Raw genomic sequence first — 18,335 nt, 5'->3', positions numbered from 1 at the left:
AAAAATACAGAAAAAAGACAGACAATTAAATACTATTCTAGCGCATCAGAATCAGAAAACCTAGAATAGACCTATGTATCTACCTGGTTTGTTATGCATCTACACAGAAAATATGCACCATATTTTTAAATGATGAATGCTGATTACTGATAAGACCACGAAGTAAATACAATATTATTTTTCTATCCAGATAGACATTCTCAATGGCTATGCAAAACATTGACACAAAATGAGTTTTTGAACGCTCAAACTAAACAAAAGAAAAACTAATAAACCACATGGCCCACATACACCCCCCCCCCTCAAATCACTGGGAAAACTATGCAATTAATGATTCCGCCAAAGCAAAAGCAATCTACTACATTTGTATTATTTGGCAATATTTAATGATTCCCTTTTCGTATTTAAAAAAAATTTGCACAAATTTTGTTGATGAGATTTGTAGGAAAAGTAGGAAAAAACCTAGAAAGTAGGACATTTTACTAAAAGTATGCAAAGAAGGACAAATGATATCTATTTATGGATGAGTAATATGAAAAATATGTGTCTTACATCTTATCAAAAGACGAATGTATGTCTTGGATGGGACTTGATGTTTAACAAGACCTTAGACTTAATTTTAGCAGATAGATCGTTTACTACAGGGAATTCAAAATATGTAAGAATGATCACTGGGGAGGTGACCATTCTGGGTTCAACCAGCACCTCTTAGAGATAGAAGGCCTCTGCACGGGTTGCCATAAACATCATTCAGACTACCTAGCAAGTTTGCCACATTTTGAAACACGGCATCCTATTTTATTTCTTTTTATTTTGGCATAGAATCTTCCTGATTGGCTCGCAAATACTGCATAGCGATTGGATGTGGGACATAGAAATCGCTAATTCTGAGTCCGATCATTTCTTTTCCTCACAACGATGATACTGGCACAAGCAGGGAATTTTTTTCCCCTGAATATTCTGAGGGAAAATGGACTACTTACTGACGTCACAAGCAAACTGCGGAGGCCTTCTATCTCTAGGAGGTGCTGGTTCAACCTGCACTTCCCGGGAGCGTGCTCTACCATTAAACTACAGAGGACAGATATTTTCTTTCCTAAGAACACTGTGTTCCTTCGGGCTGAACAGGACTGCATAATAGACAGCCTCCTAACTCAACAGCAACTCGTGATGAAATCAGCCTCCAGATGGTGGCATAGAGAGAACATACGAAACGAGGTTGGTGGTTTCATTCCCCACAGAGGAATGTGACTTTACTTTCCAATTATCTTTGCTTGGTATCAAGTCATCTGTACTTCGTACTTGCATGATGTATCAGAATTTTTTGGCATTTTAATTTCGTTAACAGGGGGCATGACCTCCCCAACTTTGCCCTATCTTCTCATAGGCCACCCGAAACTAATTTTTGGTAGATGTATATAACAAAGGATGGGGGAAATTAACTTCAGGTGTATGAACTAGAGCCCTGTCAAGATACATTGCTAGGGGGCACTTATATAGATATTGTAGAGGGTTGCAAAACTGTTTTCGTACTGGTTAGGCCACAAAATATCCAAGTCTGGCCCTAACGGTATATCATACAAAGAGAATACAATAGAAATTCAAACAAAAAATGAATAAAACTACTTACATTGCCAATGCTTATTAAGAAATCTGTTAATGTGAATGACTGCGGGCGATGATTTCTCGATGAGCTTGACTGAAAAAAAATTAAGAACTAATTTTTGAAAAAAAAATTGGTCATGATATAAGTTTCACATTAGAAAGTGTAAGTGGCATTTCATTTAAAAAACTGTTCAAAAAATAACAAAACTGGCATAATGCACTCGAAATGAAACCAGTGAGAATAATGTTATTTGCTCCATCAATACACTGTTCTTTACATGTTATGACGTTTTGCAACACCGAACTAGTTCAATTGGATCTCAGACGTGCATTTCACACCCAACAAAGATTAGAAACGTCAGTGAAAAAACATATATGAGATTTCCAGTATGTTTGAAACAGCCAGCAAAAGTTACGGAATTATTAATACAGCACATAAAGGGAATGCTTTGTCTCCTGCAAGTTTTGAGTAACGTAAAAGAAATTTTTAAATGCAAAGGACAGTTTTGAAGATAAAGCACTTTCCACATTTAAAAAAAATCAATGTTAATGTGAAACGCATTTGGTTTTTCAGTGGTGAAAACCGGGAAATGGCCACAGTGTAGATTGCTCATACACTGCCCTTATCTCTTGGTTCTGCTGATAACATCAGAAACTCTTTGGGCAACAGAAAAGCTGATGAGTGAGAGTAGCAACCTTTACTGCTCTCTAATTGAAGAAAACAAGGCAAATTATTTTCTTTCAGGAGTTATCAGAAAATTATGAAAAATATTTTTTCCCGGCTATCACGAAGTAGTAGGGCACATTATGCCCCAACAAAAGAAATAAGTGAAAATAAAACAACATTTTAGATCAAGTCATCATGTACAATAAGAGGCAGCTTCATCGCGTCTGGATCCAGAAACAAGGTAGCAGAATACTCAACAGAAACCTCTCAAAAGTCTTCACCTGAGAAAAAGAGTCTGTTCTCTGCTCAAGTTCTTAATCTATGCTGGGTACAAAATAAGTATCTGCACTGCAGTCAGTGCCATCTACTTACTACCCCTCCCCCCAAACCATTGCAATGTTAGAAAACATATATCGTAACACTAAGTAAGGAATGGTCAACCTCAGTGGTCTTCAATCGATAGTCTTCAGAAAATTTTGCCCAGCCCATGTAGCCATTACATAATCTATATGGGACTTTCCTACCGGTCTACAGAACATTTTGCCCAATTATCCCATTTTCACGTGTCCTTGAAAACTTGCAATATTTCTACCAGTCCGCAGGTGAAAAATGTTGAAGAATATCACTCTACCTGATGAAGAATTTCATTAAATAATGGGGGCGGAAGAAGTTAGGAAGCAGGTGTGATTAAAATAACATTTTGCATCAATCGATATACAATCAAACTCTGATTTAAAATCGGACAGAATTGAAAGTCTTATTCATAAAGCTGGCAAACTCATTGAATCTACATCACGATTCTTTAAAGAAAATGCAAAATTTAGGAAATCACTGAAACGAGAGTGTGAAATTCGGATTCTGCTGCATGATTCTGATTCCACACCTCAACAGATATAAAGGGGGGGGTGGGGGGGGAGGACATTCATTTTCATAAACATATGCATGGGAGGGTCGATTCATTAAAAAAAAACAATTACCTGGCTGGAAATTTCTTGGAGATCAGGTAGCACATCAGATAATCGAAGCACCGGAATATCAGGTACAGAAGCGCGAGGCCTCATAGTGTTTTCAGGCTGTAACAAAGGAAATAAAGGATTGTGGTGTGTATCCTTTTATGGCTACAGAGAAAATAATTTTCCCATTCTAAATTATTTAAGAAACTGGAATGACACTGCTTAACATGCACATGAGCAGCACTTCACTCAGATATCAGGGAACTTTCATATGAAGGGCTCAGAAACCAATCAATGTAAATCAATAAACATTAAAAATCAGATGAAAGGATCTTTTTATTCTGTGGTCGGAAAAGTGTTACTATCTGCTGTTACAATATAAAGATAGCAACTGAAAGTTTCACAATGAAGTACTTGCTATATGAAAGTCATTTTCAGAAAATTAACTTGAATGTGATTTCTGAGCCCTTCGTATAATTGTTCTGCACATTGGCACAGATTCCCTTGCACATCATTTAATGACTTCTAATCCCTTCGTTTACAGCAATAATCACATGAAAGAGCAACGAAAACTATTATGAGAAAACTGGCTCAAGGCAGAGGAAGAAATGAACAATATTCAAGTTCATTGTCAAACAAGGAGTGAAACGACAAAAGTGAACTATGCTGAGATTTTAGTACTTGAACTAGAGCAGAGCTGATAGAAGAGGCATCAACAAGAGTTGACGAAACTATCCACTCCGACAATTGCTATCCCACTTAACGAGCCACCGAAGCCAGTATACCACAGCATAATCATATATTCAGCCATCTAGAGAAGATAGGCCTACATATCGGGCTACTGAGAGGGGCAAAGAACATCTAGAGAGGAAAAACAAGTCGTAAATTTTAATGATGCATTAATACTTGAGAGTAAATGATGGTTGACATTTCCTTTTAATTAGATGAGATAGTTCAAATAGGGGTGGGACGAATAGTGATTTGGCCTAATAGCCGAATATTTGGCAGCCAAATATCAATTTTCTTGAAATTCATGTTTTTAATTAAAAACATTTACTGGAAATTTTAAATGATCAAAATTGAATTTTAATTATATGCTATTTATTATTTAAATAAATATTTAAAAATGACAATTGAAAGACTCATTGCCATAATATAACAATTTAGCAATGATATATTGTATTTTAATATTACAAAATTAATTTTTTTTCAACACTTTTACCAATTTTACATCTAATTAAGAGAATGTCAATCATTATTTACTCTTATCTAGCAATGCATCATAAAAAATTTGACCTATTTTATTTTTATTTTTTGCCCCTTTCAGCAGCTCAATACATATCTTGTCTAAGTACGTCCTTCAGTTAATGAGCTTGTGTATAATTCATTTTCACTACCACCATATTGCAGTAGGATTCTATTTTAAGTTTTATGTTTTCCTCATTCTAGAAATTCCGCTTGACATAGCCTTTTTCACGGAGAGAATATACACCACAGAATGAAATATCTTTTAATTAGCTTTGATGTACTTAGATTTACACAGGTATTCGGCCGAATACCTCAGTATTATTCGGCAAAAGGGCCAAATACAGCCGAATACTTGTTACTTGTCCCATCTCTAACGTAAAATTGTAACAAGTGCTGTGAAAATATATATATATTCTGTAAGTACAGTGACACCTCTGCTAATGAACACCTCTGCTAATGAACACCTCAGCTTATAAATTTCCCATCTAATAAAGATTTCTTCATGATTTTTCTGCCTCTGCAAACAAATACAGATTCGGCAAATGAACATTTTCAATGATAGGAATGCATAAACTAAAATGAAATAGCCACATCATGAGCTGAATTTTCGCACCAATCATCTTCAGAATTACTGTCACTCCAGCCCAATTAAGTCGTGTCCACCTCAGAATCTTTTTTAAGATTTACCTACACTTCTTTTTCTGTATTCTTTGAACCATATCATATAAAATGAAAGGTTCGGCCAAAATAGAACATGCATTCGGGGGAGGGGGGGGGGGAGCAGACCTAGTTTTTCAGAGCATGCATTCTTTCAGTATAAGACTGCATGAAACTGAACAGTCTGGATATTCTATGAGCTTACTTTTACCATCTGCATATATCAGACACCGAAATGAGCTGACCAAATCACAAATAGATGGGGGCAACTATAAGAACTTGACTAGGTTGTATCAACACCAACTGTAGTAGACTAAAGATAGCGTTGGTTGTGTGTGTACAAATTTAGTGTGAAATAAAACTATCTTTGGTACCTTTATGTTCCTGTAAATTCGCATTTATCTAATTTTGAAGCTGCCCATTTAGCTCTTAGTCAGTTTGCCTTTTTTTATACTGTTCCCTAATGTTTTTTTTAAAAAAAATCCTTAAATTTTGGGCAGAAGCTAGAATGAATCAAACAATTTTCCTTGGAAACCTACAGGATATCATGTTTCACCTAACAAACGTGATTCCGGAATGAATCACCTTCGTTAGCCAAGGTATCACTAATATTGAAATACAATATATCATCATTAAATCTGATTGTCAGTATTATGAAAAAATCTTTCAGTTACAAGTTTTTAAATATTTCAATTAAATAAATTGAATAATTAAAATTCAATATCAATCATTTGAAATTACTAGTAATTTTATTTTCAATTAAAAACAATTTTATTAACATTTTTGATGAAGTTGAAGAAAACTGATATTCAGTATTTGGCCAAAACATTAGCCAAATATTTGGTATTCAGCCAAATTACTATTCGCTCCCAGGCCCGTCATTTGGGGGGTCAGGGGGTGGCCAATGGCCTCGATCCATGAAATGATGGCTTTTGAAAATACACTAAAAATGGTGTATATATATATATATACACATATAGAATTATAAATACACTGAGTACATGTTCTTTGCACCACCCCCCCCCCCTCCTGGAAAAAGCTAAAATGACCCTAATTTAAAGATTCCTTAAGCGACTCGCTGCACTAACAGATCACTTGAGTGACCCACGGTGCAATTTTGAGTGGCCTTTTTCCCCTCTCCACTGCCTTCAATAAGCCCATCTAGCATTTGTACCCAACAAAAGAAAGCATACATAATATTCCCCCCCCCCAATAGTTTGGGGGGGGGGGGGTAGGAACTCTCTTGAAAATCAGCTTGAAAATTTTCTTATAGCGATATGCTATTTTTCTCCAACTAAATGTCAAGTGATTGTTCTTCTGAGGTTATTTGTAATGTTAAGTCTATGGGACATACTCGGTTCTAACAAAATGTGGCGTTGTTGAAAGATGGCCATTAGAGGAGGTTTTACTGTACGTGCCAAAGCCCAGAATTGAAAAATCTGTGATTTGTCATGTGACAACACATATTTTATACTTGTATAAAAAACCTCGCAAATTTCCTTTTTTTTTTGTTTGCAAACAAAAGAGGAAATTGAGGCTTTTTTTTTTTTTTTTTTTTTTTTTTTTGAAGGAAGGGGATTGCATATGATACATTTTCCAAGGACATTCTTCAACTTGCATCAGCATTAAAATATTAAAATATGACTTTCAGTATGAATCTACATCTAAAATATTTGTCATGTCCAAAACTTTTTCGTGGAATTCACTTCAATCCCCTGTGATAGTAGCAAGTAGTGTACTACAGTACATAGCACTTCATTTCTTGCCTTTGGCAGGTTCTTCGGAAGTAACAATTGGTGACTGCTTATTTTTGGGAGTATGTTTCTGACAATTTAGCCTAGAAATAATAGGACCAGGGGATTTTCTTTTGGGATTTTTCATGTTTTTAAAGCATAATTTGAGGATTTTTAAGGATTTTTCAAAAACATATAAAAAATCAGAAGAATCTGGTTTCTGACTTGGAAGATTTCAATGCAGCTAAAAATATTAAAAGCATTAGCACCTATGGAATGATGAACCATTAAATTTCACCATTTGTCTAATACACTGATCTAGTCTGGGGCATTGGGAGACCCCCCCCCCCCCCATATGCGAAAGGTTCCACAGCACACTTTGTTTTAAGAGTTTTAAACAAGAGTTTTAAAAGCTGCAAGGCTGCTGAGATTTATACTCAATGTTTCACTTGCTCTAGTGCCTCGCAACTATAGGAATGATGTAATGCACAGTAATGACTTTGCTCGAATACGAAATGAAGACACAAAAATTATGGCAACAGAGCCAAATAAGTCAATAAATACCAGACTGGAATCCTGGAAGTCTCTCAGAACATCTCTCACACGCAACTGAGGTACTCGAAGTCTGAAGGAATGGTCGTTAGTCTGAAAATAGATAAAACAGAACTTAAGAGATTGGATTTTACCTGTAGCTCTTAACAGGTACAATCTGCATCCAGACATGAATGATAAAATAAATTGATGACCAAAACAATGTACTATTTTATGTAGATCATCATTAGAGAAAGAATAAAATAATAGATAATCTGGTAAAAATATTCAAAACCCTTGAAAACTTTTACCATATCTTCGTTGTTGCTGAGATAATACGTAGCCTACTGAAATGTGATGGAACTTCTGGAAGGGTACAAAAATAGTCTAGACAAGAGGTCTTAACCCTTTTTCTAGTTGCAAGCCTGTATCATCAGAAGAAGAGCAGCCATTTCGGAAAGTTTGACATATGAATGCATGGAATCAGAATGATTTCAATCGTAGAGTGCCATTTCTGCAAGGTATTTAATTCAAATGTTTATCAAGTGCTCGCGAGCAGCAAATTGTACACGAGCATCAATGCCTGCTCCAGAAAGCCTCTCAGAATGTTCCCCAGACATTACTTAAGGTGGGACGACCGCACTGTGCATGCTAAATATTATCCTTGAGTGATTTTCTGATCTCTCATATGTGGTGGAGAGGATGGCATGTTATGAGAAGAGCAATGAATCGGCTGTTCGCTAGAATGCATTTCAAGTCAGTTACATCGAAGACAGAGTGAGAGAGAAAGACTTATGCTAAGTCTTTTAAATCTTGCACGGGAAGGGGGGAGAAATGAAACTGAGGTTGTAAACTGTGTGTGTGGAGGGAATACCACACACACAATGAAACTTTGGCTTACAAGTGATTTACCACATGTCTGAGGATCTGACCTCAATGACAGCCATTTAAAAAGAAAAAAGAAGTGGTGCATTAAAATTATTCACATAGGGTGCCTTATAACTTCAGCTTAGTCTCATCAACCATTCGTCATAGAGGTATGATCTAATTTACAAAATGCTCCAAGGGTGTTTGGGAATCACTCTGTACCAGTTTTGAGTGAATATAAAAGAAATCAAAATCTATAGACGGTTCGGTATGTTCTATAATTTCCAATTAGAAAGCTGTTGTCCTCTCTATCCTGATGCCAATAAAAAAAATCCAATTTCCAAGTGCAATATTTAGATTTAAAATTCAGAGGGAAAAAGGGCAAAAGAACATCATAATGAGCTAATGGTGTTCTTTCCCACCCCTTTCTCCAATCAAGATTGTCACCTTGAATTGACAAGGGAGTTTCTTTGCAGATTTTTAATTTTCTGAGAAACACAAAAATTGAGGATTTTTAGGGATTTTTCTACATAGATATGAATAATCAGAATAATCCTGTTTCTGACAACAAGATTTTGATAAGACTTAAAAATCGGAAGAATTGACACCTATGCCACATTTATGAGAATGAAACATCTGGAAACCTCCAATAACAAAAACAGAAGGAATATTGAGGTCAAAATCGCACCTATCTCTATGCATTTTGACACAGAATATACAAATTTCAACTAGATTCTTTCCCCGTGCCTTTGGTGCGATACTAGACTTGTTAATATGATGTTTAGGCTTCTTGACATGCTATTTAGCAAGAATATGGTACAAAAATATTCAACAGAATTTATCAGAGTATCTCAGAATGTGAACTAGCACTGCTGAAATGAAATTTGCATCAAAGATTGTAGCCTACACCTTCGACTGACACTTTGCGTCAATAATAACAGGGTTCTGTTGAATCACGAAACACCTTCATCGTCATAACAAAGATAAGTTACTCTGTTAGAGGAAAAACTGAATGACATGAAAATGTGGTTGTGTGACAGAGTCAAATTGACATTCCGAGAAAACTCGCCAGGAAAAAAACAACCAAACCAACAGTGCAAATTCAAGGCAAAAAGGCACCTGTTGATCTGAGAAGTGGTCACCATGACAAAAATGTATGAAGTGGATGGCTATAATGGGGAAAGTACCAGTTGGGCTTTAAATCACTGCACACTAGATTTATGAAAATTATCTATTTACTGATAAAGACTTGTTTCAATTATATTGTACAATCAAGTTTCGGAACTGCTATGGTGTAATCCTTTTTAATTTTGTTTATTTTTATATCCTTTCTTGCATGTTGGTGTTCCCACCCCCAATGGGTTGGTTTCTTTTGTTAGCATTTTTTTTTTCAGCTATCTCCTCTGGCTTGTTGGCAGTGCCGTCTTAAGGCATGGGCCCACCTGGGCACCTCACAAAAATGGACTCTGGTTGAGATTCTCGTAAGTTTGCCTGATAGGACCTCAGAAAAATCATTTGGCCCAGGGGCCCCATACTGCTCTTAAGATGGCCCATTTCCTTTCAGTCTACTATCTGTCACCCTCTCAAGGTGAAGTCACCATAAATGCAAGGTTTAAGATAGATAAATTCCTTTTGCAAAACAGCGAAAATAGGGGGAAAAGCTTTAGCAAAATACTACAATGCTAATGATTTATGCATGTTTTCTGATTTTGTACAAGTACACATTTTTGCAAAAGTGGCTACTACTTCTTTCGCATTCTAAGATTTTCTTTCGTATTTTGCAAAAAAATGTGACCGTAGCTTAAACCCTGCATAGGTGTCACTCACTAGTAAAAATAGTGCAACATTTGAATCAGCTGAAGTTTTTCTTTGTCTCATTTTTCCAGTTTGTTGATGTCATGTTACCTTGGGTTCTTTTTTTTTTTTGTGGAGATACTCGCTTGTCAGGTTGTACATTCTTATACATTCCTATGCAGAATGCATACCAACAAAGTATAGAAACAAAGTTGCAGCCCTTTTGACTGTACAAAACCTTTGTGTGCACAGATTCCTTAGAAATTACTCAGATGAATTAAACGCACAAGAAATTCAGTTTTGTAGGTCTATGTAAAGCGAGAGAGACTAAGTAAACGCAGCAACAGGAGAGGTCAAACATAATTATTTTCAGAATTTAATTACAATTTTATAAATACATTTCAATTTACTTACAGCAACACGAGGTTCCATGAAGTCTTGAAGGACAACCCTGGGATGAAATATCGAGTCTTGAACATTCACCCGCCTATTACGACGCCGAGAATATGAACGGGAACTGGAAAATAAATGGACATAGTCATCCATCAGTTCACAATATGTAAAACATGAACGAATACACACAGTGCTTCAATTCAAAACACGTGCGAAATAGAAAGCATTGACATTTGATTCTCTCGATCCCGATAGAAAGTGTGAAATCAATATGCACATGGACGAATTCGAAACTCTCCAATCTGAAGATAACGGGATGGGATTAGAAACGAAACGAAATCACTCACGACATGGATGAGGATGAGCGGCTCTGTATTCTACATACAAGAGAAACCTCGAGGATGAGCAGTCGTTTTCTTGGCAAGCGAATGCCGCCGTGTCTTTTGAACTTTCAAGATTACTTTCTTACTCACCGCACAAAACTGTCCTATTTTTAAATGAGCGACCGTGGCTCAATGACACATCCAACTCATAGGCTTAAATACAATCCTAAACTGGCGAAGTCGTCGCATCTGTTTGTTGTTGATTCATGCGACTGCTGCGCACACGGAGGAGCAGACGAGATCGACACACGGGTTTCGCTAAGGGATTTACTTTATCATCTGGTATGAACTCGGTACGACAGTAGGTGTTCATACTAGATACCTTGCTAGATACCGCTGTGATGATTTAGTTTTTTGACCATATTTTTGTTGAGACGGAAATGTGACTTCGATAAGTTGATTTTTATTCAGTCCAGTTCCTTAAAACAAAAGCCGATAAACTAAACTGAATGACAAGTTTAGTCCATTTTTGGACATTTGAAAAGACATCGGAATGGAAAAATTTTCGAAGACGCAGACGACAGGTTACGAAAGGGTCTCGACCAAAGTGGTCCAAGATTTAATTTAGCTTTGGTCACGACTATTTCATGCGTTGGTGCTGCCATATAATCGCGAAAGTGGAGATGACGGAGCAGTAACGGCAAAGGGCAGAATTTTTTATTCTCTCCCACTCCCTGTAGGAAGAAAGCGGACAGACTGAACTGGATGACAAGTTCATTTCTTTTTTTCCGCCATTCCAGCAGGCGTCCAAAAGGAAGAGCCTTCTTCGTCCGGACTTTCATATGGAGAACGCCAGGTACCCGTTACCACCAAGACAACATCATTGAACGACACCGTTACGGTGGTGCAGCATTGCTCGTTTGGGGTGAAATTATACTGGGTTCCAGAACAGATCTGCATGTTCAAACCGGAACCATGAAGGCCCAAATTTATCGGGACATCATTCTGGAACAACATGTACGTTTGTTTATGGATGACAACGCCAGTCCTCACCGAGCAAACATCATAAACGAATGGCTTGAATCTGAGGATATAACCCGTATGGAATGGTTAGCATTCTCACCTGACTTGAATCCGATAGAGCATGTGTGGGGCATGCTTGGCCGACGAGTTGCAGCCCGTCAACCACCTCATACATGTGTACCGGAACTTCGGAGAGCATTGCTTGCTGAGTGGAGTGATCTTCCCCAAGATAAGATCGCTAATTTGATACTCAGCATGCCTAGGCGTTGTACGGACTGTATTTCATCGCATGGGAGACATACAATGTATTAACCATCATACCAACCATGTAATAGTAAGTTTTTGTAAAGGAGATATTTTTTATAATTGCTCCAGGGAGCAAAAATCGTAGTTTTTATGAATGGTATCATACATACACCATCGTTTTTGTTCTTTATCTTTTGTTTAATAAATGGGCTTTATGAATAAGCAACGTTTGTTTTGTTTCTGAACCTTTATTTTGCCGGAGCTGGCATTATCCCCAATTTATGGACATGAGTGTATTTTATTGTATTCTATTATTATTATTATTGCATTGTATTACTGATTAAATGCTGTTCTTATTAGTCATTTTTATGTGAATGTGAATAATTGTGGAACGAATTATATATCCGTGTTTCCATTATTTCCTATGGGGGAGTTCGATTCGAATAACGAGCGATTCGTATAACGAGCGCGTTCGCATAACAATTTACGCTCGTTCACCGAAGTTCCACTGTATAGTTACTTTTTTTTAATATATATCTTAAAATATTTTTGTAGTAATGTATATCTAACATAATTCGGAGCCCCCTTCTCATTTAGCGCCCGGTGCATTTGCACCGGTCTCAATGCCCCAAGACCGTCCCTGAGGGTAGGGTTACCAGATCCCAAAACTGAGAAAGGAGAACGCCTGCGCATGCCTCTTAGTGACGTCTTTTATCCCGATTTTCACAACAGAAGGTGTCACTATTCCGACCAATAAAACTAGTCACAACAAGAACAATAGATTTTCAGTTCCGAAAACCTGAAAAGGAGGACAAAAGGGCGAATTTTTCGAAACGTAGGGAGGATGCTTGAAATGACAAAAAGGACGACATATTCTCCTAAACATAGGGTTGCCTCCTTAACCTGTGGGTGCTCCTTTCTGATGTCATTTCATGCGTCCTCTTTACGTTACGGAAAATTCACATTTTGTTCTCGTATTAAGGGTCCAAAAACTAGCTGAAAAACCTATTGCACTTAATCCGTCTATTGTTTTAATTACAGTGTATAATAACTGCAATTATTATCCAAGTTAAATTGATTTCAAGTTCAAAATTAAATGTTACTAGACCCTCAGGACTAGGCCAGTTCCAAGACCGCCATTACCAGATGCAGAGTCGATAGGGATAAGGATCTGTGGGGCTTTCTCGAGTTGCGAATGATTCTCGTTTATTTGTTGTATCACTTTGAATAATCACTATCATTTCTATAGTTGAAACATGGCTTTCATGTTCTTGAAAAAAATTTTTTTTTTTTTTATATTACCACATATGCGGGACTCCTTCAAGCGTGGTGCCCTGCATGACCGCATCTGTCACACACCCCTGAGGGGGAACTATTGTCAATTTAATCGAATGCTAAATATGTATGTTTAATAAATAGCCATGGCTGTTTGCAGTACATTTATGGTGCAAAAAATAAAACCGAAACAACATGGGGGCCCCCTAGAGCCCTGTCTGCTCCTACTACGACCTCTATGAGCCATGATGTCAATTCAAAACCTCCGGTATACACATACAACGCAGTCCAATGCCTGAGCGAGACATATTATGTGAAGCCTGTGTAGGAATTTTTAACTTTCCTCTGCTTTTCTAACCAGGCTGAGTTCATCTGAAACAAAATTATTTACGTCTAACACCATTAGGTCGAAGCAAAATTAATGCATGGCAACATCAATCTCTCAGATCACTTATTTGCGTCTAAATGGGGTTGGTGGGGAGGGGACGCGTTCTGATGATCACTAATACCGGGAGTAGGAAAATTAAAAAAAAAAGCGATTCTCTTGAAGTTTTCAATGCCCAGAATATCCGAGTTTTACAGATTATGACCTCTGAAATTCAGTCAAACAACCTACTTGAGCCCTGTATTTCTCACGGACAGCTTTTCGTCACCTGTTCACGTGTTGGTAATCCTAAAAATTTGTACATCTACACATCAGATGGAAAAAGAAAAAATATAGTGTATCCACAAGCGATGGCCTGAAGATTTTAATTAAAATATTTAAAAATAAAAGTAATTTTTTCTTACTTGATGAAGAAATTTTTTTGATTAAGAAATAATTAATAAGCTATACATATACAAATTTTTTACGAGACGGGCAACGTCGCCGGGTATCAGCTAGTTCAGTAATAAACTTAAAACTTTATGTTAAAATAGGCACACATTTATGGCACGAAAATTCATAAAGGCATTTTTACAACAAAAAAAAAGTTTGAAAATAGGCAAAAAAGGCATTTTGCCTTAACTTCCGGGCTCTATATGAGTTTTTTTTGTGGGTTTTTCCTCCACACGAATTCACCAATAGCCGTCAAAATTCCCAGAATTTTTCCTGTTTCTGATTTTTTTAACGGTTCTGTTCTTCGGATCTGGTATATAACCCTAGTTCTGAAAAACCATTTTTTGGAGACGATTTTATTGGTCGGAATAGTGGCGCCATCTACTGTGGAAATCGGGATAAGTGATGTCACCGAGGGTGCGCGTGCAAGCGTCCTCCTTTTTCAGTTTTCGAATCTAGTGACCCTATTTAAAAGTTTGTAACATCGAGCTTACATTACTGGAGGGAGTATGACGTCAGCAGTCTCCGCCTTATCAGTGCTGAGAACGGTGTCCGAAACATCATTTCCGTGACTCGGTGAAAACAGTCCCCCTTTATTTTCTAATGGCATAAACAGGAGTTTAAACCAATGATAAACGAAAGCAATAATTTCAGCATCGATAAGATAATTCCAAAATCATTGAAAGAGATCATTTCAGTATTAATGAAAGATAATTCCAGAATGAGAGAGAGGGAATGAAAAAAGGGATAATTCTAAAATTAATGAAATGAAAGCGATAATTCCAGCACGATGGAAGTATCGGAAGTATTTTCGACCCGTGGGTGCTAAAACAGGCGTACGCAAGGGGGGGGGGAACTCCCTCCCACTTGAAGGATATTAAAAATTGAAAACGTGTTTGTAAAATAAATATTAAAAAAACACAAATATATTTTTGTATAAATTCTGTATACCATGGGTGGCTCGAGCTTCGAGGCAAAATTCTCACCCATGCGAGATATTGGTTACGCACCACTGTGGCGTATAAGCCGCATTAATGAAGCGATAACTCGCTCACGGATTCAGTAGCTCGGTCGATGAATCCCGCACTCACCTTCCCGCCCATTCACTCGCTCCCTCACTCACCCGCTCAAGGACTCAGTAGTTCGCTCACCCCAACCACTCGCCCACTCATTCATCCGATCACGGACTCAAGCTCGCTCTCCCGCTCACTCGCCTGCTCACCCACTCACTATTTCACACGCTCACGGACTCGGTAGCTCGCTCGTTCACTCTTCCACTCACTCACCTGCTCACGAACACAGTAGATTGCTCGCCCACTCATTCGTCCACCCCTCACTCGCTCATTTACCCACTCACCCATTCACTTGCCCACTCACTCGCACCCTCACTCACTCACGGATTCAGTAGCTCGCTCTCCCACTCATTCGCCTACAAACTCGCCCGTTCACTCATCACTCATTCAGTCACTCGCCCACTCACTCACTAAGTCATTCGCTCACTCACTCACTAAGTCATTCGCTCACTCGTTCTCCCCCTCGCTCACGGACTCAGTAGCTTCGTGTCGAACTGTTGTCGGTGAATTTTTCCGTCGATGTGGTTGGAATTTTCCTAGCAGTGAATTGTTGTCGGTGAATTTTCCGTAAACCATTCGACTTGGGGCAGTGCCTCGGTTGCCCCAGACTAGTTACGGCCCAGGGTTTCATAAATGTCTGATATTACATCAAACTTCTTAACAGCCATTCAACCTGGATTTTAATTTAGGTCAACACATAGCAGCAGCGGTATTTTGATTTTATTTAATTATAGAGGGCTCTGCCCCCCTACGACCTGTGGCAACCCCTCCCCCATTTTCTCTTCACAACATATCTTGTTTATTTCGCCCCACCTTATCAGAATAGTATGAAAAGCGACATGTCAAAGCACCAGCTAACTGAGGAATTTTAAAATAATTTAAACGGAAAAAAAGCAACTGTGATTCATCAAGTACCCCCAGAAAACTTCTCCACGAGGGTTCCCAGACTGGAGCCCTGTTGGACCACGAAAAATTTTCACTTGTTTTCATTTCACCAACATTTAAATTCTAGAGCTCCCAATCGAGGACCCGGGACCCGATTCGCAAATTTTAGCGGTTCCCCGACTGGATTTATGACTGGATTTATCTCGGTCTTCCTCTGTTGCAAATTTTACAGTGTAAAAACAACAAAAACACAATGCGATTCATCCAAGGCCCCCAAAATGAAACCTGTCAACTACCACATGGGGTCCCCGACCTGGAAGCTTGTCGGACATCCCCTCTGTGAGGGCCACGAAAAATTTTCACATGTATTCAATTTACCAATAAATAAATTCCAGGGCCCCCAGTCAAGGACCCGGGACCGAATTCCCAGAATTTAGAATGCAATTCATCTAGGGCCCCAAAATTAAACCTATCAACTTTCACACGGGGTGCCCGACCTGGAAACTTGTCAGACATCCACTCTGTGAGGGCCACGGAAAATTTTCAACTATATTCATTTTAACAACAAATAAAATCCAGGGCCCAACCAATTACCCGGGACCCAATACGCCGATTTTTAGTGCGGGAGCCAAACTGGATTCATCTCGGGCTACCGCTAATGCAAATTTTACAATGTTAAACAACAAAAATCATCGAGATTTATCCAAGGCCCCCCAGAAATGAAACTTGTCAACTTTTCCATGGGGGGAGCCCGACCTGGATACTTCTCAGACATCCCCTGTCCTGTGAGGGCCACCAAGCCTCTCGGTACATACACATAATTTGGTCCCGATGAGACGAAAGGATCCCGATGTATTCAAGAGTTAAATGAAAACTTCACCAAAAAATCGAAACAGAAATCGTAACCTATTTCTATTGAATAGAAACAGGCCCTTTCCGAGTTTCTGATTTCATATTATATACAAGATAGAACTAGGGAACTCTGCCCCCTGCCGCCTTTGGCGGCCAACGCCCACGGCTCTTCACAACATATCTTGTTTATTTCGTCCCATTTCATCAGCGTGCTATGGAAAGGGATATGTGAAAGCACCAGCTTACTGAAAAAGCGAATTTTACAATAATAAAGCAACAAAAAACAAATGTGATTCGTCAAGGAACCCCAGAAAACTTCCCTATTGGGTCCCCAGACTAAAATTCGCTGAATTTTAGTTGGCCTCTCACTGGATTTATCTCGGGCTACCGATGTACTGCAAATTTTACAAACTTAAACAACAAAAATCAATGAGATTCATCCAGGGACATCCGAAATGAAACTTGTCAACTTTTCCATGGGCCCCGACCTGGAAGTCGGACATCTCCCCTGTGATAGGCCACGAAAATTTTTCATTTTTATCAATTTTACAACGAATAAAATCCAGGGCCCACATCCAGTAGCGGGGACCCAATACGCAGATTTTTAGTGGGGGATCCAGACTGGATTTATCTCGGGCTTCCGCTTTGCAAATTCTACAATGTTAAAGAACAGAAAAGAATGAGATTCATCCAGGGCCCCCAAAATGAAACCTGTAAACATGGGGCCCCGACTTGGAAGCTTGTTGGACATCTCCACTGCGAGTGCCATGAAACATTTTCATTTGCATTCGTTTTACCAACTAATAAAATCCAGGGCCCCCAACCAAACCGGGACACCAATTATCATACTTTTAGTGGGGCCCCAGACTGGCTTTATCTCCGCAATCGGCTGTTGCAAATTCTACACCAGAAAAGAATGAGATTCATCCAGGGCCCCCAAAATGAAACCTGTAAACATGGGGCCTCCGACTTGGAAGCTTGTCGGCCATCCCCCGGTGCGAGTGCCATGAAAAATTTCCATTTGTATTAATTTTACCAACAAATAAAATCCAGGGCCCCAACTAATTACCCGGGACACCAATTCGCATAATTTAGTGGGGCCCCAAACTGGCTTTATCTCGGGCTACCGATGTGCTGCAAATTTTACAATGTTAAACAGCAAAAATCAATGAGATACATCCAGGGGCCCGAAGTGGAACCTGTTAACTTTTCCATGGAGACCCCGACCTGAAGGGCCCGTGAAAAAGCTGGTTTGTGGACTCGCCATCTATTCCAGCCTAGGGTTCCTGCTGTAGGATGTGGGAGCCTCTCGGTACATGCACATAACTTGGTCCCGATGGGTCAAATGGGTCCCGATATATGCAAGAGTTAAATGAAAACTTGACCCAAAATC

General features: G+C 38.7%; 1 protein-coding gene across 2 annotated transcripts in view; it reads right to left on the bottom strand.

Moving 5' to 3' along the window:
* The window catches only part of LOC149081383 (uncharacterized), a 28,572-nt gene extending 17,516 nt beyond the window's left edge, over nt 1–11,056 (bottom strand). Inside the window, exons 1-5 of one of the 2 annotated variants that reach the window (XM_089238201.1) lie at nt 10,796–11,056; nt 10,470–10,572; nt 7,428–7,508; nt 3,250–3,345; nt 1,631–1,699 (exon numbers count right to left, since the gene is read on the bottom strand). In XM_089238201.1, the coding sequence (XP_089094327.1) occupies nt 1,631–1,699; nt 3,250–3,345; nt 7,428–7,508; nt 10,470–10,572; nt 10,796–10,800 (354 nt within the window). In that variant the 5' untranslated portion in view covers nt 10,801–11,056. The remainder of the gene's footprint in view (nt 1–1,630; nt 1,700–3,249; nt 3,346–7,427; nt 7,509–10,469; nt 10,573–10,795) is intronic. The other variant, XM_089238202.1, reaches the window with a different exon arrangement.
* Between the last annotated feature and the right edge of the window lie 7,279 nt (nt 11,057–18,335).

The sequence above is a fragment of the Pholcus phalangioides genome, unplaced genomic scaffold (genome assembly GCF_987345545.1).
Source record: "Pholcus phalangioides strain wild (caught in Gottingen) unplaced genomic scaffold, Ppha-v1.0 ptg000010l_1, whole genome shotgun sequence".
Taxonomy (NCBI): Eukaryota; Metazoa; Arthropoda; class Arachnida; order Araneae; family Pholcidae; genus Pholcus; species Pholcus phalangioides.
The sequence above is the reverse complement of the archived record's forward strand: the minus strand, read 5'-3'. Positions and strand labels throughout refer to the sequence as shown.